Raw genomic sequence first — 22,277 nt, 5'->3', positions numbered from 1 at the left:
ACACACTGAGGTGTGCAGGCGCAGTCAGAGGTAGATGAAATTCACTAGTGAGAACAGCTTGTGTCCCTCTGTGTTAGTGCGGGCCGACAAGCACGCAATTCAAGTTAATAAGTGTAATATCCTCCTCGCTGGAGTTACGTTGGTGAGAATGAGGTCGGATACTGATTTAGTCTTATGATTAAACCCAGCGGGGGTGGGATGAGTAAATTGGGTAGACGGAGGTTCTCGAAAGGCCACTGTAATACACCCGTTGACATATTATTATTATTAACAGGCGTTGATTGTGGGTACATGGAATGTCAATTTTTAAGGTTAATCAAGGGAGATGTTAGATTCGATTGTAATTTATGTTATTTTCTTGTGATTATGTGCTGGATGAGTTAGAATGCATTCTAAATAAACTATCGTCTCCATTGAGGAGCTACAGTAGTTAGAGAGAGTACCAAATCAACCTTTTATTTCATCAGATCACTTCCACTGTACGATACTTCTGAAGCAGTAGATTGTTTTTCTGTTACCTTACTGGCGAAAAGGAGGGGGAAGCTATACATTTTGAGAGTTACATACCGCATCACCTCTGTTAATTTGATAATTACATGGGGATTTTGAAATTGGAGGTGTGAGTTTGAGTTTGTGTTGCTTGATACGCTCTTCATCAAGTTGTTCATTCCAGTGTAATTTCACTGTAATTACTATTGTGTAATTATTCTATTGTGTAAGTGAAATTACAGTTGGCCTTCATGTCATTAATTAAATCTGATTGTTTCACCAATGCAATCTATTTGAAATGGTTAGCTACCAACTAATGATTGAATTGTAATCAAACAAAATCGCTGTAAAAATGATTAATTTAAATGTTCATTAAAATGTTCAATTAACTTAGTGCACCAAACATTGAGTTGCCCTCAGAACAGCCTCAATTCGTTGTGGCACGGACTCTACAACGTGTCAAAAGCGTTCCACAGGGATACCGGCCCATGTTGACTCCAATGATTTCCACAGTTGTGTCAAGTTGGCTGGATATCCTTTGGATGGTGGACCATTTGTGATACACACAGGAAACTGTCGAGCATGAAAAACTCAGCAGCGTTGGAGTTCTTGACACAAACCGGTGCGGCTTGCACCTACTACCATACCCCATTCAAAGGCACAAATCTTCTGTTTTGCCCATTCACACTCTGAATGGCAAGAATACACTTGTCTCAAGAATACACAATACTTGTCTCAATGCTTAAAGATCATTTTGTAACCTGTCTCCTCCCCTTCCTCTACACTGATTGAAGTGGATTTAACAAGTGACATCAATAAGGGATCATAGTTTTCACCTGGTCAGTCTATGTCATGGAAAGAGCAGGTATTCCTGATGTTTTGTACACTCAGTGTATATTAGTCTGTACTTAATTACAGCTCACAAATGTATGTATTTGTTCCAATTACATGATAAAGTGTATATGCAACTTAATGTCAAATGTAACCTGCTGACATTCTTTCTCTGCTAGGATCTGCATGTGATCAGTACGGATGAGAACCGGGTGGTTGCGGCGGTGCAGGAGTGGAACCAGAACGACACCTACAACCTGTACGTGTCAGAGACTGGAGGGGTCTTCTACACCCTGGCCCTGGAGAACGTAGTCAGCAGCATGGGGCACGAGGGCAACGTCATGATAGACCTGTACGAGGTAAATATACAACGTCATGGTAGACCTGTATGAGGTAAATATACAACATCACGGTAGACCTGTATGAGGTAAATATACAACGTCATGATAGACCTGTATGAGGTAAATATACAACATCATGGTATACCTGTATGAGGTAAATATACAACGTCATGATAGACCTGTACGAGGTAAATATACAAAATCACGGTAGACCTGTATGAGGTAAATATACAACATCATGGTATACCTGTATGAGGTAAATATACAACATCATGGTATACCTGTATGAGGTAAATATACAACATCATGGTATACCTGTATGAGGTAAATATACAACGTCATGATAGACCTGTACGAGGTAAATATACAACATCACGGTATACCTGTATGAGGTAAATATACAACATCACGGTAGACCTGTATGAGGTAAATATACAACGTCATGATATACCTGTATGAACTAAATGTACAACGTCATGATAGACCTGTATGAGGTAAATATAAAACATCATGATAGACCTGTATGAGGTAAATATACAACATCACGGTAGACCTGTATGAGGTAAATATACAACGTCATGATAGACCTGTACGAGGTAAATATACAACGTCATGGTAGACCTGTATGACGTAAATATACAACATCACGGTAGACCTGTATGAGGTAAATATACAACGTCATGATAGACCTGTATGAGGTAAATATACAACATCATAGTATACCTGTATGAGGTAAATATACAACGTCATGATATACCTGTATGAACTAAATATACAACGTCATGATAGACCTGTACGAGGTAAATATACAAAATCACGGTAGACCTGTATGAGGTAAATATACAACATCATGGTATACCTGTATGAGGTAAATATACAACGTCATGATATACCTGTATGAACTAAATGTACAACGTCATGATAGACCTGTATGAGGTAAATACTGTATACAACGTCATGATAGACCTGTATGAGGTAAATATACAACATCATGGTAGACCTGTATGAGGTAAATATACAACATCACGGTAGACCTTTATGAGGTAAATATACAACGTCATGATAGACCTTTATGAGGTAAATATACAACGTCACGGTAGACCTTTATGAGGTAAATATACAACGTCATGATAGACCTGTATGAGGTAAATATACAACATCACGGTAGACCTTTATGAGGTAAATATACAACGTCATGATAGACCTGTATGAGGTAAATATACAACATCATGATAGACCTGTATGAGGTAAATATACAACGTCATGATAGACCTGTATGAGGTAAATATACAACGTCATGATAGACCTGTATGAGGTAAATATACAACATCATGGTAGACCTGTATGAGGTAAATATACAACATCATGATAGACCTGTATGAGGTAAATATACAACGTCATGATAGACCTGTATGAGGTAAATATACAATGTCATGATAGACCTGTATGAGGTAAATATACAACGTCATGATAGACCTGTATGAGGTAAATACACAACGTCATGATAGACCTCTTGTACATGTACAAAGTAAATATACTGGAGATAAGGTAGATGTACCTGTATGTGTGCCTGAGGCTGGTCTAGTGGGTAACACTGCTGCCTGGCTTCACGGCTTCTCTGAATCTTTCTGTCTCTCTGCTCATCTCTACCTATCTCTGTTTCAATAAAAAAAAAAATACTTTGAATAATATAAATATATATATATAACTCAGCAAAAAAAGAAACTTCCCTTTTTCAGGACCCTGTCTTTCAAAGATAATTTGTAAAAATCCAAATAACTTCACAGATCATCATTGTAAAGCGTTTAAACACTGTTTCCCATGAACCATAAACAATTAATGAACATGCACCTGTGGAACGGTCGTTAAGACACTAACAGCTTACAGACGGTAGGCAATTAAGGTCACAGTTCTGAAAACTTAGAACACTAAAGAGGCCTTTCTACTGATTCTGAAAAACACCAAAATAAAGATGTCCAGGGTCCCTGCTCATCTGCGTGAACGTGCCTTAGGCATGCTGCAAGGAGGCATGAAGACTGCAGATGTGGCCTGGGCAATGAAATGCAATGTCCGTACTGTGAGACGCCTAAGACAGCGCTACAGAGAGACAGTACGGACAGGTGATCATCCTCGCAGTGACAGACAACGTGTAACAACACCTGCACAGGATCGATACATCCATACATCACACCTGCGGGACAGGTACAGGATGGCAACAACAACTGCCCGAGTTACACCAGGAACGCACAATCCCTCCATCAGTGCTCAGACTGTCCGCAATAGGCTGAGAGAGGCTGGACTGAGGGCTTGTAGGCCTGTTGTAAGGCAGGTCCTCAGCAGACATCACTGGCAACAACGTCGCCTATGGGCACAAAACCACCGTTGCTGGACCAGACAGGACTGGCAAAAAGTGTTCTTCACTGATGAGTCGCGGTTTTGTCTCACGAGGGGTGATGGTCGGATTTCCGTTTATCGTCGAAGGAATGAGCGTTACACCGAGGCCTGTACTCTGGAGCGGGATCGATTTGGAGGTGGAGGGTCCGTCATGGTCTGGGGTGGTGTGTCACAGCATCATCGGACTGAGCTTGTTGTCATTGCAGGCAATCTCAACGCTGTGCTTTACAGGGAAGACATCCTCCTCCCTCATGTGGTACCCTTCCTGCAGGCTCATCCTGATATGACCCTCCAGTATGACAATGCCACCAGCCATACTGCTCATTCTGTGCATGATTTCCTGCAAGAAAGGAGTGTCAGTGTTCTGCCATGGCCAGCGAAGAGCCCGGATCTCAATCCCATTGAGCACTTCTGGGACCTGTTGGATCGGAGGGTGAGGGCTAGGTCCATTCCCCCCAGAAATGTCAGAGAACTTGCAGGTGCTTTGGTGGAAGAGTGGGGTAACATCTCACAGCAAGAACTGGAAAATCTGGTGCAGTCCATGAGGAGATGCACTGCTGCACTTAATGCAGCTGGTGGCCACACCAGACTGTTACTTTTGATTTTGACTCCCCCTTTGTTCAGGGACACATTATTACATTTCTGTTAGTCACATGTCTGTGGAACTTGTTCAGTTTATGTCTCAGTTGTTGAATCTTGTTATGTTCATGCAAATATTTACACATGTTAAGTTTGCTGAAAATGAACGCAGTTGACAGTGAGAGGACGTTTCTTTTTTTGCTGAGTTTATATATACAGTGGGGGCAAAAAAGTAATTAGTCACCAATTGTGCAAGTTCTCCCACTTAAAAAGATGAGGGAGGCCTGTAATTTTCATCATAGGTACACTTCAACTATGACAGACAAAATGAGAATAAAATCCAGGAAATCACATTGTAGGATTTTTAATGAATTTATTTGCAAATTATGGTGGAAAATAAGTATTTGGTCACCTACAAACAAGCAAGATTTCTGGCTCTCACAGACCTGTAACTTCTTCTTTAAGAGGCTCCTCTGTCCTCCACTCGTTACCTGTATTAATGGCACCTGTTTGAACTTGTTATCAGTATAAAAGACACCTGTCCACAACCTCAAACAGTCACACTCCAAACTCCACTATGGCCAAGACCAAAGAGCTGTCAAAGGACACCAGAAACAAAATTGTAGACCTGCACCAGGCTGGGAAGACTGAATCTGCAATAGGTAAGCAGCTTGGTTTGAAGAAATCAACTGTGGGAGCAATTATTAGGAAATGGAAGACATACAAGACCACTGATAATCTCCCTCGATCTGGGGCTCCACGCAAGATCTCACCCCGTGGGGTCAAAATGATCACAAGAACGGAGAGTAAAAATCCCAGAACCACACGGGGGGACCTAGTGAATGACCTGCAGAGAGCTGGGACCAAAGTAACAAAGCCTTCCATCAGTAACACACTACGCCGCCAGGGACTCAAATCCTGCAGTGCCAGACGTGTCCCCCTGCTTAAGCCAGTACATGTCCAGGCCCGTCTGAAGTTTGCTAGAGAGCATTTGGATGATCCAGAAGAAGATTGGGAGGTGGGGGTGGAAACATCATGCTTTGGGGCTGTTTTTCTGCAAAGGGACCAGGACGACTGATCCGTGTAAAGAAAATAATTATTGGGGCCATGTATCGTGAGATTTTGAGTGAAAACCTCTTACCATCAGCAAGAGCATTGAAGACGAAACGTGGCTGGGTCTTTCAGCATAACAATGATCCCAAACACACCGCCCTGGCAACGAAGGAGTGGCTTCGTAAGAAGCATTTCAAGGTCCTGGAGTGGCCTAGCCAGTCTCCAGATCTCAACCCCATAGAAAATCTTTGGAGGGAGTTGAAAGTCCGTGTTGCCCAGCAACAGCCCCAAAACATCACTGCTCTAGAGGAGATCTGCATGGAGGAATGGGCCAAAATACCAGCAACAGTGTGTGAAAACCTTGTGAAGACTTACAGAAAACGTTTGACCTCTGTCATTGCCAACAAAGGGTATATAACAAAGTATTGAGATACACTTTTGTTATTGACCAAATAGTTATTTTCCACCATTTGCAAATAAATTCATTAAAAATCTTACAATGTGATTTTCTGGATTTTTTTCTCATTTTGTCTGTCATAGTTGAAGTGTACCTATGATGAAAATTACAGGCCTCTCTCATCTTTTTAAGTGGGAGAACTTGCACAATTGGTGGCTGACTAAGTACTTTTTGCCCCACTGTATGTATGTATGTATGTATGTATGTATGTATGTATGTATGTATGTATACAGTGAATATACTGTAAACAAGGCAGGAGTGTGGTGAAGGAAAATGCTTAATGTCATGATTGATCTGTAAATACACTGGAGAAATGGTTAATACACATACAGGTTCCCAATGCACAAGGGTGGCATGTAATGTTAGAAACAGAGGTGGTTTGCGCTAGAGTGTAACCTTGAGATACCAATTGCCTTCATCTTTCCTGAGACCGGAAATGAATTGTTGCCTCTGGAGCTAGGCTCTGGAACACCTATACCATATACTCTAGTGGTACAGTAACTAGGCCCAGGCCTATAGTAGGCTTTGAAGTGTGGCGTCCCTGTGGGGCCATGATATCGAATGCAGCCAGAGTTGGCAGAAGTACAAACTAGACAGTTTCAAGGTGTTCGACCCCCAAGCACTTTGATGTATTGAATGATTTCCAATCACACAGTTGACAGATGGAATTAATATATCACTGATAATAACCATCAAACATAGCCTCGTTTAAATGCAATCTTCCCAAATAGACCTATTCTTTCTCTATATTACCTACTCCAGTAATATTAGATTATATTGACTAGCGATCAATGTGGGAGAGTTTAAGAACCAGGAGGTGTAGAGAATAAAGTAATCTCCTGTCACTTTTGGAAGTAAACCGAGTTGCTGTTCCATTTTCAAAGGCGCTTTGGAATGAACACAGAAGCAGTTTCAAACTGCTGACGCGCACATTCTTTTCTTTGATGAATAACTGCAGACATTAGCTTACATACCTGATACAAACGTGGGGCCCGCTGTACACCAGATTGCCAGGGAAGAAAATATCAGCTCCATCGAAAAATTTAATAATTAAGCTGTTGATGATATACCAGCCGCGTCTAAGCCCCTCATTTGGCCTTGAGATCGGCGATAGAATCAAATCCAGTCCCTTGATTGGGGTCGGGGACCCGAAACACAGCATATGCTAAAATCTGAGCTCCAGGCGAGACTGAAGTATCTGTCAATTATTGACGAGAAGGGAGTGCTTGGCAGATGCATGTGAGGACTTCAACTCAATTTCATATTCAGAGTTATTTCCCAAGCCCCCAAGTCAGATTAACTTAGGACACCCGTATCTTACTACATACAGAGAGTCTAGTCTAGACGATAAATCGCTTCTTACTTATTTTGTAATAAATGGCTTTTAGCGTGATGTTATCACGCTTTTACGGTTATAGGATGTGTGTGTGTATCGTCAGAGGGGACCTACTGTAATATGCATCATAATATATTGTGCTCTGCTTAATGCAGGAGATATGATTGTGATACAGATGTCGGATCTTAATTTGTTCTCTCTTTTGTTGCTGAGAATTTTCCTGCACTGCAGAAAATGCAGATGAGCTTTGTGATTTGCATAAATTAACTGAAAACCCGCACTAACACACGGTTATGGAGCCCACGTTTTGCCAGCTAATAGCCTAACCACCGATCAAGTAACATTATGGACTAAACGTTAAAATCCTGTGGCCGCAGGATTATTTTGCCTTAACAATATAGGTCTAATTAAGATCCTACATCTGTATCACAATCATATCTCCTGCATTAAGCAGAGCACAATATATTATGATGCGTATTACAGTAGATCCCCTCTGGCGATACACACACACATCCTATAACCATAAAAACGTGATAACATCTCGCTAAACACCATATAATATATGTTTGTATTAAGTAAGATGTGATTTATCGTCTAGACTCTATGAAAATGCGTAATATTAGTCAGGTATTTTTATCTCTCATCCATTATCTTGATGAGATAGCCTGGTCTCGTACTTTGTTCATAACAAACTTACATTTTGCACTTCTTACGTTAATAAAATACATTTTTTTTATACATAAGATCACTTTTAGTTGAGAACAATGTGTCTGACCATTTCCCTAGAAATAGGTCTAGAACCTTCCTTGAAGTAACCACTCATTATTAGACCAGCTACAATTTGGGGCTGATAGCAGGATCTAATAGAAGTATTGCATCTTTACTTCTTTTAGGAGTATTGCATCATGTTTTCCCTGATCTATATCTCCTAGGTGGCGGGTATAAAAGGGATGTTCCTCGCCAACAAGATGACGGACAGCGTGGTGAAGACTTACATCACCTACAACAGAGGGAGAGACTGGAGGCTCCTGCAGGCTCCCACTGCTGACCTGAGGGGCAACAGCATCCGCTGTGAACTAGTGAGGACACACACACACACACACACACCACACAAACAGATGCACGCACGTACCAAACACACATGTATACACACATGGGTACACACACACACACACACACACACACACACACACACACACACACACACACACACACACACGTCATAACACTGTTGGACTTGTCAACGGGGCCTTGTCAGAAGTTGACTGAGCCGGGCCGTTGCCGCGGTGCTGAGGTGGTGAGCGAAGGGGGATAGAGCTCTGAAAGAGCACTGCTCGTCAAAGCTGAGCGCTCCGGAGGTTGTGCAGCGTAGGAAGCTAGCCGAGCTGAAAGGTCAGCCATTTTGATTTTGATCCAGTCCAATAAACTGATCTCACATTTAGAGCTGGAGATGTGTCAGAAAGAGAGAGACAAACTATGCCTTTCTTTTCTTTGTTTCTCCACAAACTTGGGTGTTGATTGTTCATGCTAGCTAATAGCTACTTTCAAGTAGTTCCAAAGTTGAGACCTTTGCTGTATTGTTTGTGGATATCAACTCTATTCGGGGTATTTCTCATAGTTAAGTGTGCTGGCCGTCTAAAAGGCTCAAAGTAACACAGATTTGCTTTAATTGTCAGCTTTATTACAGTGTGTATTATAGATACAGGTCCCAGTCAGCCAAGGGGTAGAGCATAGCCACTTTTTAGCTTCCTTAATACACCCCAAAATAATTACCCTTTGATAAAGTAATTAGTGATTCAATAGCGCACCTCGCCTTCACCCAGTATTATGCAGTCGTTTGTCAGAAAATGTCAGCCTTTTAATAAACCTCTAAACACAACACACACACACACACAACACATACGCTCGCACTACTGGCATTTGCAGTGTCCTAATGAGAATTGTGTAGCTAAAGGTTATTCCAATCAAAGCTAATGGTGGAAGGAGCCAATGGGGAGTAGTGTTTGTGTGAGGATTTATGATGAGGGGGGGGTGGTTTGTGTGTGTGTGTGTGTGTGTGTGTGTGTGTGTGTGTGTGTGTGTGTGTGTGTGTGTGGATTCATGTGTGTGTCAATAAATCCCACCTCGATGGCCATTTGCTTGAGGGTCTTCTCTAATGGGTGTTTGTGTTGACATACAGATAAGTCTATTCTGGTGACAGATCTTCCCCCTCCTTTGTTAACGAGTCAGGCTAACTGTTCTGTTTGTTCTTCTTCCCCAGCCATACTGTTCCCTACACCTCCACCTACATGTGTCGGCCAACCCCTACACGTCGGGGAATATCGAGAGCAAGGACTCTGCCCCTGGGATCATTGTGGCCTCAGGTAGGTGAACATGGGATTTTATTTAAAGTGGCAGTGTGGATTTGTAAAGTTACATTTACTGCGTACATTTTGTGAAGCTCAGATACTTGAGGGGTTTCTTTGACTTTATGAGTTGAGTTTAGACAATTTGCATACTTTATCGTTCCGGGGTGAACATATAGGCCTGTATTAAAGTTTTCAAACACTGGCAGTTATACAATTTAGGGGCTTCATTCATGTTGCAAATATATCCAGATTTAAATTATGTACTCAGCCCAAAGCATTTCCTGAAAAGTTTCTGATCCAGCATACTTTAGGACGGCCATGCATAATATTTGTTGTTGGCCCAAACTGACGTCCCCGCGCTGTCACCACTGTGCGTTGTATACAGATGGATTTACTAGCTAAGTGCTACACTTGGGAATTCTAGAGTGGGACAGCATCTTCAGAGTGCCTGCTGTTCCTCTTAAGTGCCTTTTCTTATTCTCCTCCAGTCACTGCCTGACTAGCGCCCGTCTATTGTCTTTTATATTGTGCTGTATGGAACTGTTGACTCTTCGTGACAGACTGCTCATCACTGGCTTTACATGGGCCTTTCAGTCAGATATGACAGTCTCCCATTTGCACATGAACAGAGACTAAATATATGGTTTCGTAATGTTAAAATACCATCTTTGCCACCCAACTGAACATGCTTCTATTTCAGGGAAGTTAGGAACCAATATGCACAGGCAGTTAGGAAAGCTAAGGCTAGCTTTTTCAAACAGTAATTTGCATCCTGTAGCACAAACTCAAAAACATTCTGGGGCACTGTAAAGTCCATGGAGAATAAGAGTACCTCCTCCCAGCTGCCCACTGCACTGAGGCTAGGAAACATTGTCACCACTGATGAATCCACTACTATTGAGAATTTCAAAAAGCATTTTTCTACGGCTGGCCATGCTTTCCACCTGGCTACCCCTACCCAGGTCAACTGCCCTGCACCCCCACAGCCAATCTCCCAAGCCTCCCCATTTCTCCTTCACCCAAATCCAAATAGCTGATGTTCTGAAAGAGCTGAAAAATCTGAACCCCTACAAATCAGCCGGGCTAGACAATCTGAACCTTCTCTTTCTAAAATGATCTGCCCAAATTGTTGCAACCCCTCTGACTAGTCTGTTTAACCTCTCTTTTGTATCGTCTGAGATTCCCAAAGATTGGAAAGCTCCCCCTCTTCAAAGGGGGAGACACTCTAGACCCAAACTGCTATAGACCTATATCTATCCTACCCTGCCTTTCTAAGGTCTTCGAAAGCCAAGTTAACATTTCAAATCCCAACGTACCTTTCCCGCTATGCAATCTGGTTTCAGAGCTGGTCATGTGTGCATCTCAGCCACACTCAAGGTCCTAAACTATACCATAACCGCCATCGATAAGAAACATTACTGTGCAGCTGCATTCATCGACCTGGCCAAGGCTTTTGACTCTGTCAATCACCACATTCTTATCGGCAGACTCAACAGCCTTGGTTTCTCAAATGACTGCCTCGCCTGGTTCACCAACTACTTCTCTGATAGAGTTCAGTGTGTCAAATCAGAGGGCCTGTTGTCCGGACCTCTGGCAGTCTCTATGGGGGTGCCACAGGGCTCAATTCTCGGGCCTACTCTCTTCTCTGTATACCTCAATGATGTCGCTCTTGCTGCTGTTGATTCTCTGATCCACCTCTACGCAGACAACACCATTCTGTATACTTCTGGCCCTTCTTTGGACACTGTGTTAACTAACCTCCAGACGAGCTTCAATGCCATAAAAACTCTCCTTCCGTGGCCGCCAACTGCTCTTAAATGCAAGTAAAACTAAATGCATGCTAATCAACCGATCGCCAAACCCACTGGCTCCAGGTCATATACAAGTCTTTGCTAGGTAAAGCCCCGCCTTATCTTAGCTCACTGGTCACCATAGCAGCACCCTCCCGTAGCACGTGCTCCAGCAGGTATATCTCACTGGTCACCTCCAAAGCCAATTCCTCCTTTGGCCGCCTTTCCTTCCAGTTCTCTGCTGCCAATGACTGGAACGAACTGCAAAAATCTCTGAAGCTGGAGACTCATATCTCCCTCACTAGCTTTAAGCACCAGTTGTCAGAGCAGCTCACAGATCACTGCACCTGTATATATCCCATCTGTAAATAGCCCATCCAACTACCTCATCCCAATACAGTATTTATTTATTTATCTTTCTCCTTTTCACCCCAGTATCTCTACTTGCACATTCATCTTCTGCACATCTATTCACTCCAATGTGAATTAATGTTGTAATTACTTCGCCATCATTCCTTACCTCCCTTATCTTACCTCATTTGCACACACTGTATATAGACTTTTTCTAGTATTATTGATTGTATGTTTGTTTATTCAATGTGTAACTGTGTTGTTGTATGTGTCGAAATGCTTTGCTTTATCTTGGCCAGGTCGAAGTTGTAAATGAGAACTTGTTCTCAACTAGCCTACCTGGTTAAATAAAGGTGAAATAAAATTAAAATTAAAAGTGATAATGCCCGGGATGCCGCTGTTTGGAGGATATATTGGCACGGGTGTTGTTAGTCTTGAGATGAAGTCAATCACTTCAAACTGAAGTTGGAAAGACTGCAAGCTAGCTACACTTTGTTTCGTTTCACCTCTTTTGAATTGACATTTCTTTGTATACATCTATAAAGATTATGCCAGCTAATTCGATTTCGACTGGCTGAGAAACGTTGCCAGCCTGCCTGTCTGTCTCGTCCCGACTCCCGACACATTCATTACTATGGGACAGCTGAACTTGAATATTGAATCAATGACAGACAGACAGCAAGGTTTCTCTACTGTTGAAAACTTAAATGTTAGTCTAAAAGTTAGTCTAAAAGAAATGTGGAGATCAAGTTTATAAATTGCCTGGCTGGGCTGATGAGAAAGTGGATTCCACAGTCAGATGGAACAGAGTAAATAGGTATTTTAACGTCATAGATTTAGCTGGTGGTAACTTGTGGAATTGACATCAGATGGATTAGACCCACCCGTTGTATAAAAAGGGACATTTGTTATATAGTTTTTTTCCTTAAACTAAACAACCAGCCCAACCATCCACTGTGAGTTTTTCTCTTCCACGAGAACCTAGGTGGCAGCATGTCTGTGTCAACTCAAATTTGTGGCTAAACACAGGAAACCATAATCCAGAAACTCACAGTGGTGCACAAAACTATACCCATCACGGTTTAGCCCTTTATGGCTGCCAACTGGGAGTCCGGGCACAGGAGTGCATGTCCGCTCGATGCACTCATCATCTCCCCACCGTTAGTGGAGTAAAACAAACACCACAGGAGGATCAGAGACTATGTCGTGCCCCAAATATCACCCTGTTCCCAATATAGTGTACTACTCTTGATCAGAGCCTATGCACTAAATAGGGAATAGGGTGCCATTTTGGACTCAATACCAGCATCAGTCTCAGAATGACTTCCCATTTTAGCTGTAGGGCTTTTAATTCCTGCTGGGATAGACTAGTCTATGACATATCTCCACACGCCTTAGGAGTCAGGAGTGGGTCTAGTCTACTACTAGACAGTGCCATGTGGTCTCTGGAGAACTGAAGGGCTGGGACTTCATGGGGTAGTATAACTGGCATGGTATGACAGAGGGTCTATCGCTAGTATATGTACAATTGCTATTACAGAACATCTCTGTATCCATTATATAGAATATTATATCCATAATGTAACTGACTGTGTTTAGCTGAGTCATTGCAAACACACAAATCGTTATTTCACATCTCTGTATCCATTCAAAGTAGGCTACTGTAACCGACAGTTTTTTGCTGGGTCATAGATTTCTAAAGCAACAGCTGTAGGGAAAGTGAGCAGAGCACTGTTTCACCTCGACACTGGATAAAAGCCCTTAATCCTAGGGTACAAATCTAGTTAAATAAAATCACATTTCATTTGTCACATGCGCAGAAAACAACAGGTGTGAAATGCTTACATACAAGCCCTTCCCAACAATGCAGAGTTTTAAAAATTCCAATAAAAAGAAAAATAGTAACACAAGAGGAATATAATACACAAGAATGGAGCAGCATACAGGGACTAGATCAATGTGCAGTAGTACGAGGTATTTGAGGTAGATATGTACGTGAAAGCAGGATAAAGTGACTAGGTGTCATGATAGATAATAATAAGTTAAACAAAGAACAGTAGAAGAGGCATATAGCATGCAGGGGGGAGAGAGATGATTTGGAGGGAGCGGGGCTCTGAGGGTTACACTCTGGAACAGTTCTCTTGTACCCTCCTGTTAGGAAGGAGGTCAGGAGAGGGAGGCAACTAAGGAAGGAAGGAAGGAAGGAAGGAGAGAGAGAGTGAGAGAGAGAGACACACAGAGCCAATGAGACATACACGCAGTGCCCGTGACACACACGCAGAGCCCGTGACACACACGCAGAGCCCGTGACACACACGCAGAGCCCGTGACACACACGCAGTGCCCGTGACACACACGCAGAGACCGTGACACAAACGCAGTGCCCGTGACACACACGCAGAGCCCGTGACACACACGCAGTGCCCGTGACACACACGCAGTGCCCGTGACACACACACGCAGAGCCCGTGACACACACGCAGAGCCCGTGACACACACGTAGTGCCCGTGACACACACGCAGTGCCCGTGACACACACACGCAGAGCCCGTGACACAAACGCAGAGCCCGTGACACACACGCAGAGCCCGTGACACACATGCAGAGTCCGTGACACACACACAGAGCCACTGAGACACAGGGGTAGCCAACTCTGCCTCTGAGGGGTACACTCTGGAACACTTCTCCTCTAGCCTCCTGTTAAACCACCTGACTCTAATTAGCTACTAAATGGGAGTAATTATAGTAGAAGACTCAACAGCCTCAGTCTGAAAGTGGAGGTCTTTATGTGATAGAGGAGACTGGATGGTTAATACTGCACAGTAAGTGGACTATATTACTGTAATGTGTGTTAGGAAACCTTTTTAGTTATCAATGTCAATGTATGAAAGGACATGACTGACTTTGACTCTAGTATATAGTCTGTGTGTCCTTCAGGAAGAAATGACATCAATCACTTCTGTAATTTAAGACACTTCCTGTATGACTTTGAACTTTTTATTAAGGTCATGTACAGTATATCAGACAGCTGTGGGATTTTGGATTTGATTTAGATCAGCACCACACCCTCAAGGATATCAATAGTTTAGCAGTTGGCTAAAGTCATACGGGACTCTCTCATCCTGAACACTTCACCCAACCCCCCCCACCCTCTCATCAGGCTCCATCGGAGCGGAGTTGACCACCAGCAACGTGAGCATGTTCATCACCTCGGACGCCGGAAACACGTGGAGACAGGTGAGGGGGAGGGAGGGAGGGAGATCCTCACCATCTCAATAACTACATCATCATCCCCAGGATGGTGTTTAATCCACCACTTTGCCACCCGCCGCTGTGATTTAGTGCAGATAATCAAATGAGATCTTGAGACTAATGTTATTCGGTAGCCCCCCTGCCTTTGCCCGCACAACGGTGCCCGTGGGTGGGTGTCTGTGCCACCTTCTCCTCCACCTCCCTTATATGACGGCCGCAATTTCAATGTAAGGGGCCTCGTGTCTAATTAAAGGACGCAGATGAAAATTAATGAATAGAGAATTGACGCGGCAACGTCACGCCACATCGAAGTGTGGTGTGATTTGGTGTTGAGGGGGGGGGGGGGGGGTAGGGAGGAAGGGAGATCTGATGTGTGTAAGGGGGGTGTGTATGTGTGTGCTTGCCTATGTGTGTGTACCTTCGTTCATTAGGTTGCTCTTTCATCAACATTAAAGTCCACTACTATAACTAAAATGTCTTGGTAATCAATAACGCTAGTCATATAATGAGTTTATACTTTTTACCTTTTGCCTTTCAGATCTTTGATGAGGAGTACAGTGTTCTCTACCTGGACCAAGGAGGGGCCCTGGTGGCTATAAGACACACTCCACTCCCCATCCGACACCTATGGTGAATCTCTATTAGAAAAATAGAATTTGGCATGGTTTGCATCAACTCTCTCTCTCTCTCTGAGGAAGACTTACGTCCTCACGTTCCCACAAGCCTGATAGTGTAATGAGTATGTCTAAGAACATAGGAAGTTATTAGTTTAATTCCAAACCAGTAGGCGGTGAGATATTCTCCTCCTTTGACGATTGCTATTCAATTTCACCTTTCCCTGTTCATTACGTGATGTATAGCCTTGCCTTTCAATGCCTTTAGAAATGCAGTACTCATATCCTATCCTATGTGGAATAATTAAAATTCAGTTTTTAGCAATTGGATAAGACACTGGAGAAGATGTTTGTTTTCTCCCATAGAGATGCATATAATACTGTAATAGTACACACTATAATATGTTCTAATTCTGTCCATCAGTTATGGTATGTGTTATTATTATATTGCTATGGTTTCTGCCATAAAGATACAGCAGAAAATACTGAACTATACAACAGAAAATACTCAACTAAACAAAAAAAGAAACGTCCTCTCACTGTCAACTGCATTTATTTTCAGCAAACTTAACATGTGTAAATATTTGTATGAACATAACAAGATTCAACAACTGAGACATAACTGAACAAGTTCCACAGATGTGACTAACATAAATGGGATAATGTGTCCCTGAACAAAGGGGGGGTCAACATCAAAAGTAATATTCAGTATCTGGTGTGGCCACCAGCTGCATTAAGTATTGCAGTGCATCTCCTCATGGACTGCACCAGATTTGCCAGTTCTTGCTGTGAGATGTTACCCCACTCTTCCACCAACGCACCTGCATGTTCCCAGACATTTCTGGGGGGAATGGCCATAGCCCTCACCCTCCGATCCAACAGGTCCCAGACGTGCTCATTGGGATTGAGATCCGGGCTCTTCACTGGCTATGGCAGAACACTGACATTCCTGTCTTGCAGGAAATCACGCACAGAACGAGCAGTATGGCTGGTGGCATTGTCATGCTGGAGGGTCATATCAGAATGAGCCTGCAGGAAGGATACCACATGAGGGAGGAGCGTTGAGATTGCCTATAATGACAACAAGCTCAGTCCGATGATGCTGTGACACACCGCCCCAGACCGTGACGGACCCTCCACCTCCAAATCGATCCCGCTCCTGAGTACAGGCCTCGGTGTAACGCTCATTCCTTCGACGATAAACGCAAATCCGACCATCACCCCTCGTGAGACAAAACCACAAATCATCAGTGAAGAGCACTTTTTGCCAGTCCTGTCTGGTCCAGCGATGGTGGGGTTGTGCCCATAGACTACGTTGTTGCCGGGGATGTCTGGTGAGGACCTGCCTTACAACAGGCCTACAATCCCTCCGTCCAGCCTCTCTCAGCCTATTGCGGAAAGTCTGAGCACTGATGGAGGGATTGTGCGTTCCTGGTGTAACTCGGGCAGTTGTTGTTGCCATCCTGTACGTGTCCTGCAGGTGTGATGTTCAGATGTACCAATCCTGTGCAGGTGTTGTTACACGTGGTCTGCCACTGTGAGGATGATCATCTGTCTGTCCTGTCTCCCTGTAGCGCTGTCTTAGGCGTCGCACAGTACGGACATTGCAATTTGTTGCCCTGGCCATATCTGCAGTCCTCATGCCTCTTTGCAGCATGCCTAAGGCACGTTCACACAGATGAGCAGGGACCCTGGGCATCTTTCTTTTGGTGTTTTTCAGAGTCAATAAAAAGGCCTCTTTAGTGTCCCAAGTTTTCATAACTGTGACCTTAATTGCCTACCGTCTGTAAGCTTTTAGTGTCTTAACGACCATTCCACAGGTGCATGTTCATTAATTGTTTATGGTTCATTGAACACGCATGGGAAACAGTGTTTAAACTGCTTTTACAATGAAGATCTGTGAAGTTATTTTGATTTTTTTTTTTACAAATTATCTTTGAAAGACAGGGTCCTGAAAAAGGGCCTTTTCTTTTTTTGCTTAGTTTATAATACTGTTAAATACACAAATGAGTTCTCATTCTATTGCTATGGTCTCTCCCATAGAGATACAGAAGAAAATACTATAATACTGTTAAATACATTAGCTCTCATTCTCTTTCTATGGTTCCTCCCACAGGATGAGTTTCGACGAGGGGAGAGAGTGGAATAAATACAGTTTCACCATGTCGCCTCTGTTTGTGGACGGGTTGCTAGGGGAGCCGGGGGAGGAGACTCTCATCATGACGTAAATCAACTTTATTTACCCAATTTTGAATGAGAGGGAGACCGGTAAGGGGAAACTCTGAACCAAAAAGGATGGATGCAGGATTCAAACGTTGGCAGAAGAAGTGTTTCTGTATGTTGTCCGTATAGACTACTATACTACTACACCACACTGTCAAATCAAATCCCATCTGATTGCAGATATACAGTATGTTTGATGTGTTAACATAATGAATTGAGATTGAATGAACCTTAACCGTGTTAGATGTGTTGACGTTGTGTGCGAGGGGGGGGGGGTGGGTGGGAGTTTTACTCGTTTCCAAAGCCCTGGTAGTAACGACAGCGCTGGCTGCCCATTTTCCCTAACATGAATGGAATAGATCCCTCTCAAGGTTTAGCCTCACATCAAAACCATCTGTCTCGGGATTGTGATCACAGAGACATCAGTGGTGTTGGGAGCCCGGCGACAGCAGAGCACTCCATTTTGAAGAACACGAGGAACATCATCAAAAATAAAATAGACTATGGCTAAAGGACCGAATAGGAAAGTAGGGCTCTAAAAGTTCTTTCTGCATTATGTAGCAACATTGACTCAATAGTTTTAAGAAACATGGCATGTGAAGTTTTCCGTCTTTTCTACAACTTATTTCCTTCTAGAATGACCCACTTAGCGATACTACGTGAGATGATACTGCTCTTATTGTACTTTTTGTGGTGTACAACTTTGACGGCTGCTGCATAAGGTTTCCCGTAGCCCTTACAGCAGTGTTATCTAACACCTGTCATCACCGAAAACTGAGTGACGGACAGACAGTTGACTTTGTAGTCGGCACGGCAGCAGAAGGATAGGCCACAGCTGCTGAGACCGGGAGAGGGAAGGACAGAAGTGGGGAGAGAGAGAGAGATGAGGGGAGAGACTGAGACCGGGAGAGGGAAGGACAGAAGTGGGGAGAGAGAGAGAGATGAGGGGAGAGACTGAGACAGAGAGAGGGAAGGACAGAAGTGGGGAGAGAGAGAGATGAGGGGAGAGACTGAGACAGAGAGAGAGAGAGATGAGGGGAGAGACTGAGACCGGGAGAGGGAAGGACAGAAGTGGGGAGAGAGAGAGAGAGAGAGATGAGGGGAGAGACTGAGACAGAGAGAGAGAGAGATGAGGGGAGAGACTGAGACCGGGAGAGGGAAGGACAGAAGTGGGGAGAGAGAGAGAGATGAGGGGAGAGACTGAGACCGGGAGAGGGAAGGACAGAAGTGGGGAGAGAGGGAGAGATGAGGGGAGAGACTGAGACCGGGAGAGGGAAGGACAGAAGTGGGGAGAGAGAGAGAGATGAGGGGAGAGACTGAGACCGGGAGAGGGAAGGACAGAAGTGGGGAGAGAGGGAGAGATGAGGGGAGAGACTGAGACCGGGAGAGGGAAGGACAGAAGTGGGGAGAGAGAGAGAGATGAGGGGAGAGACTGAGACCGGGAGAGGGAAGGACAGAAGTGGGGAGAGAGAGAGAGATGAGGGGAGAGACTGAGACCGGGAGAGGGAAGGACAGAAGTGGGGAGAGAGAGAGATGAGGGGAGAGACTGAGACCGGGAGAGGGAAGGACAGAAGTGGGGAGAGAGAGAGAGATGAGGGGAGAGACTGAGACCGGGAGAGGGAAGGACAGAAGTGGGGAGAGAGAGAGAGATGAGGGGAGAGACTGAGACCGGGAGAGGGAAGGACAGAAGTGGGGAGAGAGAGAGAGATGAGGGGAGAGACTGAGACCGGGAGAGGGAAGGACAGAAGTGGGGAGAGAGAGAGAGATGAGGGGAGAGACTGAGACCGGGAGAGGGAAGGACAGAAGTGGGGAGAGAGAGAGAGATGAGGGGAGAGACTGAGACCGGGAGAGGGAAGGACAGAAGTGGGGAGAGAGAGAGAGATGAGGGGAGAGACTGAGACCGGGAGAGGGAAGGACAGAAGTGGGGAGAGAGAGAGAGATGAGGGGAGAGACTGAGACCGGGAGAGGGAAGGACAGAAGTGGGGAGAGAGAGAGAGATGAGGGGAGAGACTGAGACCGGGAGAGGGAAGGACAGAAGTGGGGAGAGAGAGAGAGATGAGGGGAGAGACTGAGACCGGGAGAGGGAAGGACAGAAGTGGGGGAGAGAGAGAGATGAGGGGAGAGACTGAGACCGGGAGAGGGAAGGACAGAAGTGGGGAGAGAGAGAGAGATGAGGGGAGAGACTGAGACAGAGAGAGGGAAGGACAGAAGTGGGGAGAGAGAGAGAGATGAGGGGAGAGACTGAGACAGAGAGAGGGAAGGACAGAAGTGGGGAGAGAGAGAGAGATGAGGGGAGAGACTGAGACCGGGAGAGGGAAGGACAGAAGTGGGGAGAGAGAGAGAGATGAGGGAGAGACTGAGACCGGGAGAGGGAAGGACAGAAGTGGGGAGAGAGAGAGAGATGAGGGGAGAGACTGAGACAGAGAGAGGGAAGGACAGAAGTGGGGAGAGAGAGAGAGATGAGGGGAGAGACTGAGACAGAGAGAGGGAAGGACAGAAGTGGGGAGAGAGAGAGAGATGAGGGGAGAGACTGAGACCGGGAGAGGGAAGGACAGAAGTGGGGAGAGAGAGAGAGATGAGGGGAGAGACTGAGACCGGGAGAGGGAAGGACAGAAGTGGGGAGAGAGGGAGAGATGAGGGGAGAGACTGAGACCGGGAGAGGGAAGGACAGAAGTGGGGAGAGAGAGAGAGATGAGGGGAGAGACTGAGACCGGGAGAGGGAAGGACAGAAGTGGGGAGAGAGAGAGAGATGAGGGGAGAGACTGAGACCGGGAGAGGGAAGGACAGAAGTGGGGAGAGAGAGAGAGATGAGGGGAGAGACTGAGACCGGGAGAGGGAAGGACAGAAGTGGGGGAGAGAGAGAGAGATGAGGGGAGAGACTGAGACCGGGAGAGGGAAGGACAGAAGTGGGGAGAGAGAGAGAGATGAGGGGAGAGACTGAGACAGAGAGAGAGAAGGACAGAAGTGGGGAGAGAGAGAGAGATGAGGGGAAAGACTGAGACCGGGAGAGGGAAGGACAGAAGTGGGGAGAGAGAGAGATGAGGGGAGAGACTGAGACCGGGAGAGGGAAGGACAGAAGTGGGGAGAGAGAGAGAGATGAGGGGAGAGACTGAGACAGAGAGAGGGAAGGACAGAAGTGGGGAGAGAGAGAGAGATGAGGGGAGAGACTGAGACAGAGAGAGGGAAGGACAGAAGTGGGGAGAGAGAGAGAGATGAGGGGAGAGACTGAGACAGAGAGAGGGAAGGACAGAAGTGGGGAGAGAGAGAGAGATGAGGGGAGAGACTGAGACAGAGAGAGGGAAGGACAGAAGTGGGGAGAGAGAGAGAGATGAGGGGAGAGACTGAGACAGAGAGAGGGAAGGACAGAAGTGGGGAGAGAGAGAGAGATGAGGGGAGAGACTGAGACAGAGAGAGGGAAGGACAGAAGTGGGGAGAGAGAGAGAGATGAGGGGAGAGACTGAGACAGAGAGAGAGAGGAATATGGTAGGATAAGATAGGACTTTCTCCCTGTAGGCCCAGAGTGCACTTCTCTGAACCAGCTGAGACAGACAGGACTGTGGGATATGAGATTGTTGACAGCCTACTACAACTTTTCATAGGGAAAAAAAATGAAATGTGTACTCTTTTTCTCTGCCTTTCTGTGTATGGACACCTCATTATTTATCATTATTTCAATTCAGACCATTTTCTTATCAATTCATAATGATTTTACAGTTAGGGACAGTTGTAGACCAGCGCCTCAGTCCGTTAATTGATGGATTGAGTGTGATACATTTGTTGTTTGATTAGCAGAGAGAGGAGGTAAATCCCAGTAAAACTCCCACCCAATGTTGTCTGAGAAGGAATGTTTTCTGCGACATGTGAATGTTAATTTGATGTGGTGTTACGACCTTGCATTTTGGTTGAAGTTTGTGTTGGATCTGAGGGAAATACACACCCTGTAAGACATATCTCTTTTCGTTAAGTGATTCATTTCGATTCCATTAGTCGCCAAATGCAATTTCTCTGAAGCTTTTAGTAATAACTGTCATGTTTGTCCAAGTCAAAGAAAATGTTGACTCCACACTTTTACATTCCTCTATCCAACTAAGTATATTTTATTCAGCTCAGAAGTGACTTGTCTTGACTGATGCCTCGGTCTGACAACTGAGGGACTTCCTAATATGGGTGCCGTACCTGACGCTCCTTAGTTTGACTAGTGTTTTTCCCTCTGTCACCC

General features: G+C 44.7%; 1 protein-coding gene across 3 annotated transcripts in view; it reads left to right on the top strand.

Moving 5' to 3' along the window:
• The window catches only part of LOC115103701 (VPS10 domain-containing receptor SorCS1-like), a 185,736-nt gene that overhangs the window by 140,598 nt on the left and 22,861 nt on the right, over positions 1–22,277 (top strand). For all 3 annotated transcript variants that reach the window (XM_065006209.1, XM_065006210.1, XM_065006211.1), the window contains exons 9-14: positions 1,500–1,679; positions 8,413–8,559; positions 9,741–9,843; positions 15,130–15,206; positions 15,760–15,851; positions 17,952–18,059. In XM_065006209.1, the coding sequence (XP_064862281.1) occupies positions 1,500–1,679; positions 8,413–8,559; positions 9,741–9,843; positions 15,130–15,206; positions 15,760–15,851; positions 17,952–18,059 (707 nt within the window). The remainder of the gene's footprint in view (positions 1–1,499; positions 1,680–8,412; positions 8,560–9,740; positions 9,844–15,129; positions 15,207–15,759; positions 15,852–17,951; positions 18,060–22,277) is intronic.

The sequence above is a fragment of the Oncorhynchus nerka genome, linkage group LG21, assembly GCF_034236695.1.
Source record: "Oncorhynchus nerka isolate Pitt River linkage group LG21, Oner_Uvic_2.0, whole genome shotgun sequence".
Taxonomy (NCBI): Eukaryota; Metazoa; Chordata; class Actinopteri; order Salmoniformes; family Salmonidae; genus Oncorhynchus; species Oncorhynchus nerka.
The sequence above is the reverse complement of the archived record's forward strand: the minus strand, read 5'-3'. Positions and strand labels throughout refer to the sequence as shown.